The 3,858-nt window shown below is 68.3% G+C and overlaps 2 protein-coding genes across 2 annotated transcripts in view; one reads left to right on the top strand and one right to left on the bottom strand.

The window, feature by feature from the left end:
* NACAD (NAC alpha domain containing) overlaps positions 1-3,192 on the top strand; it is a 7,240-nt gene extending 4,048 nt beyond the window's left edge. Inside the window, exons 3-8 of the mRNA XM_023525759.1 lie at positions 19-978; positions 1,104-1,201; positions 1,288-1,359; positions 1,620-1,766; positions 1,837-1,980; positions 2,061-3,192. Coding sequence (XP_023381527.1) covers positions 19-978; positions 1,104-1,201; positions 1,288-1,359; positions 1,620-1,766; positions 1,837-1,980; positions 2,061-2,240 — 1,601 coding nt within the window. The 3' untranslated portion in view covers positions 2,241-3,192. The remainder of the gene's footprint in view (positions 1-18; positions 979-1,103; positions 1,202-1,287; positions 1,360-1,619; positions 1,767-1,836; positions 1,981-2,060) is intronic.
* A 113-nt stretch (positions 3,193-3,305) lies between these two features.
* Positions 3,306-3,858, bottom strand: part of CCM2 (CCM2 scaffolding protein) — a 16,022-nt gene continuing 15,469 nt past the window's right edge. Inside the window, exon 8 of the mRNA XM_023525758.1 lies at positions 3,306-3,822. Coding sequence (XP_023381526.1) covers positions 3,442-3,822 — 381 coding nt within the window. The 3' untranslated portion in view covers positions 3,306-3,441. The remainder of the gene's footprint in view (positions 3,823-3,858) is intronic.

The following is a 3,858-nucleotide window of genomic DNA, read 5'->3' as shown; positions in this document are numbered from 1 at the left end:
CCCTGCACCTCGCCACAGAGAACCTGGACCTCCCCAGAGAGGCCCCGGGCCCCCCTGAGCCAGCCTCAGAGATCCCGAACCCCCCACTATCCCTCAAAGAGGCCCTGGACCCCCCTGAGCCTACTTCTGGTGGGAAGGAAAATGAGAGCCGGCTGGTGCCCGACAGGGGGCCCAGTCTCTGTGCCCATCTGCCCACTGGTGAGGGAGCTGAGCCCTGCTCACTCCCGGAGGAGGCCCGAAGGGCTGAGAACCAGGGCAGTGGTGGCCTTGAGCCAGCACCCGGGGTCACTGGGACGGCTCCTGGGAGCGGCTGCCCCAAGCTTGGCCTGGTGCAGCCCCCAAGCCCAGCGGAGGATGGAAGGGTCACCCCCAGGCCCGAGCTTCCTGCAGCTGTGGCCTCAGAGTCTCCATCGAGGGCGGTGCCCAGGCTGGGCAGGGGCTGCCCAGAAGAGCCTGCCCTCGAGTCTCCACCAGCCTCCCAGCAGCTGGAGCCTGTGCACGGCCCAGGCGGTGAGGAGCCGGCCGGGGCAGCACCTGGAGTCTTCGGCCCCCCCGCCCCACGGCCCCAGGACCGGCTCCCAGGCCCTGAGCCCTCTACTCCTGCTCTCCTCTCAGGGGCAGCCCCACCCCCCACGGAGCCCCGAGTCCCCTGCCCCTGCCAGTGCCCCCAGGAAGACTTCGTGGAGGAAGTGGAGACCCTGGGCCCCCCACCGCCACAGGCAGGAACCCAGCAGGCAATGGCCACCTTCTCAGGAACCACAAACCCCCCCAGGGCTGGACAGCAGGTCAGCCTCCAACCCCACCCACCCCTCTTCAGCCCGGAGGTGGCCCCTGTGGGGGACACCTATACCAAAGACCCAGCCTTGCAGACCCCGTCCCCCCGCCAAGTGCCTCCGGGCTCTGGGCCCTGGAGCCTGTCCAGCCCTCGAGACCTCCAGGCCGCCGAGCTACAAGATGACGGGGACAGCCTGGAGGAAGGTGAGGGGCGGGCCGGAGCACTGCCCTCACAAGGCCCAGGAGGCAGCTGGGCGTGGGGGCGGGGCCAGCACGGACCCGGCAGAGCCAGAAGGCAGGGGCTGCCCTCACACCTCCCCTGTCCCCAGAGTCACCCCGGGGGCCCTCGGACAGCCTTGAGGAGTCGTCGGCTGAGCTGGAGGAGCAGGCCCTGTCAGGACCGCAGGCCACACAGTGCCCGGCCCAGGTGCTGGCCGGGGGGAAGGTGCGCCCGGGGCCCCACAGCCCACCCCCCACAGCCCATCCTCAGTGCTCAGACCCGCCCTTCCCCAGGCCCTGGCCGGCCGCAGTGAGGAGACCATGGCCAAAGCCAAGCAGAGCCGCAGTGAGAAGAAGGCCCGGAAGGTGGGCGGGGCCCTGCTCCTTGGGGGAGGGGCCGGGCTGGCCAAACACCCCACCCACCCATGGCCGATACATCCCCTCGGTGGGGCCTTTGCGGGGCATACAGTGACCAGACACCTTGTGAAATAACTGGGCCCAGTCAGCCTGCGTCCAACACCCTGCTCTGCACACAAGGTTGGGGGCCTGGGAGGGTCCACCCAGCACCCTCACTCCGCGGGGAACCAGGGCGGGGAGCACCCAGGCCTGAGCCTGCCGCCCCCCAGGCCATGTCCAAGCTGGGCTTGCGGCAGATCCACGGTGTCACCAGGATCGCCATCCAGAAGGCCAAGGACATCCTCTTCGTTATCACCAAGCCTGACGTCTTCAAGAGCCCGGCCTCTGACACCTACGTGGTCTTCGGGGAGGCCAAGGTTGGCGGGCTGGGGCGGGGCGGGGCGGGCTGTGGGCTGCCCAGCAGGACTGACAGCTATGCCCGTGCAGATTGAGGACCTCTCCCAGCAAGCGCACAGAGCTGCCGCCGAGAAGTTCAAGGTGCCCGCAGAGCCCTCCACCCTGGGCCCTGAGTCGACGCCCGGGCCGCGGGTGAGACTGGGCTGTGAAGAGAACCGGGAGGAAGACGAGGAGGTGAGGTGAGGGCCTGGGGCGGAGGCGCGGGCTCCTGGCCGGGGGAGGGGCAGCCCCAGCATCTCCTGCTGTCCTTGCAGGTGGACGAGGCGGGGCTGGAACTTCGGGACATTGAGCTGGTGATGGCACAGGCCAACGTGTCCAGGGCCAAGGCCGTGCGGGCCCTCAGGGACAACCAGAGCGATATCGTCAACGCCATCATGGTGGGTGGCTGCCCTTGCGCCTGCGGCTGCGGCTGGCTCCGCTGGGCCCCTCCCTAGCCTGACTCTCTGAATTTCCTGCAGGAGTTGACGATGTAGCTGCTGACCAGCTCCTGGCTGCACCTGCCTCCCAGCTCTGTGCTCAATAAATGGGGGTCCCCACCGCCTCTCTGCTTCTGCTCCAACTGCTCCCCAAATGCAGCCCCTGGCCAAACGGGGTGTGAGGTGTGAGGCGGCTTTCGGGAGCCACAAGACACCCAAGGACGATGGTGGTCCTCCCTGTGTCCCAAAGGGTGGTGGTCCTCCCCCATGATCTGGAGGCACCCGACTTGCCCAGAGATTGCAGGCAGTCTGGTCACTTGGCTATGACCCCAGGTGTGGGCCAGGGGACTGAAGTTCCTTAAGGAAGTCCCCACGGAACCAGGGCTGGGGAAGCTGCGGGACGGCAGCCTGCGCTCCAGCTCGAGGCGGCCCATCCTCTCCACGTCCTCTCCTCCAAACAAGAGACCCACAGTGGGCGCCCCCAGTGGGGTGCCATGTCCTCCCTTCCCGAGGCATCCTGCCCACCTGGTCAGGGTCTCCCAGGGCGGAGGCGCCTTCTGAGGGGGCGTCTTGGGGCTGGGCCTCCCCATGCCTGCCCCACGGCCTCCAGGCTGCACCCTGGGCATACCCCAGCTGCCTCTCCACGTGCACGGGCACGGGCGAGGCTGAAGCCACGGGGCTTCTGGGGGATAGGTGAGGGCACAGAGGCCCCGCGGGAACCCAGGCTCCAAGGTGACGTGCCCTCAGGCTGGGGACAGGGTGGGAAAGTGGACACGGGGTTTGCTGTGGAGACCACCCGCAGTGGCAGGTGAGACCTGGGGACTCGGGGATTGGGCAAGGGGCCAGAAGGGAGCCGGCGCCCCTCAGAGTGGCCAGCGTCTGGGTCCCGACAGGCCGGGCTCACCCACAGGTGCCAGGCCGCCTGCTCCCAGCCCCACGTCCAGGCAGGGAAAGCCCTGCTCTAGCCTCCCAGGGCCAAGGCTGGGCAGCATCGGCCTAGGGCGGCCCTGAGCGCCGTGCCAGCCCCGGGAGTGTGGGCCCCGGATGGCGAGGACCAGACACAGTGGCAGCAGAGGTGAGCGGTTCACATTGCAGTAAACGTCTTTAAAGGTCTCTGAGGGTTGACAGGAACGTCATGTGCAAAACCGACAGCTGTGCGGGGCCCGGCCACGGGACACCCGCCCCTGTCTCCTTCACAGTAGAGGGCCCCCCGCAGTGGTCAGGCTGAGTCCTGGTCCAGGCTGCAGCCCAGGGCCTCGATGTCGTTGCTAATGTCCGAGATCATGCGGTCCCACTCGTCTCCCTCCGAGGGCACGGACTGGTCATCCGAGCTGCCCGCCGCCCTGTTCCCATTGGAGGTGGAGGTGGACGTGGAGCTCGTGGCCCGCCGGTACCGGCCGAAGCTGTCGGTGATGATGCCACGGCCGTCCTTCACCCCGATGGTCTCCAGGAAGTTCTCAAAGTGCTGGCCGTCCTTCTCAGGGATGAAGGGCCGCAGACCTGGGCCACACAGCATGGCTGACCCCCGCCCCCGCCCGTCCCCCGCCACCTCGCAACATCCCACGGGCAGCGAGTTCGGGCCCAGTCCCAAGGCCACCGCCTACCCTGGGCGCCCCGCACCAAAGGGGGAGCTACT

The sequence above is a fragment of the Pteropus vampyrus genome, unplaced genomic scaffold (genome assembly GCF_000151845.1).
Source record: "Pteropus vampyrus isolate Shadow unplaced genomic scaffold, Pvam_2.0 Scaffold620, whole genome shotgun sequence".
Classification (NCBI taxonomy): Eukaryota; Metazoa; Chordata; class Mammalia; order Chiroptera; family Pteropodidae; genus Pteropus; species Pteropus vampyrus.
This window is presented reverse-complemented; position numbering and strand designations above follow the sequence as displayed.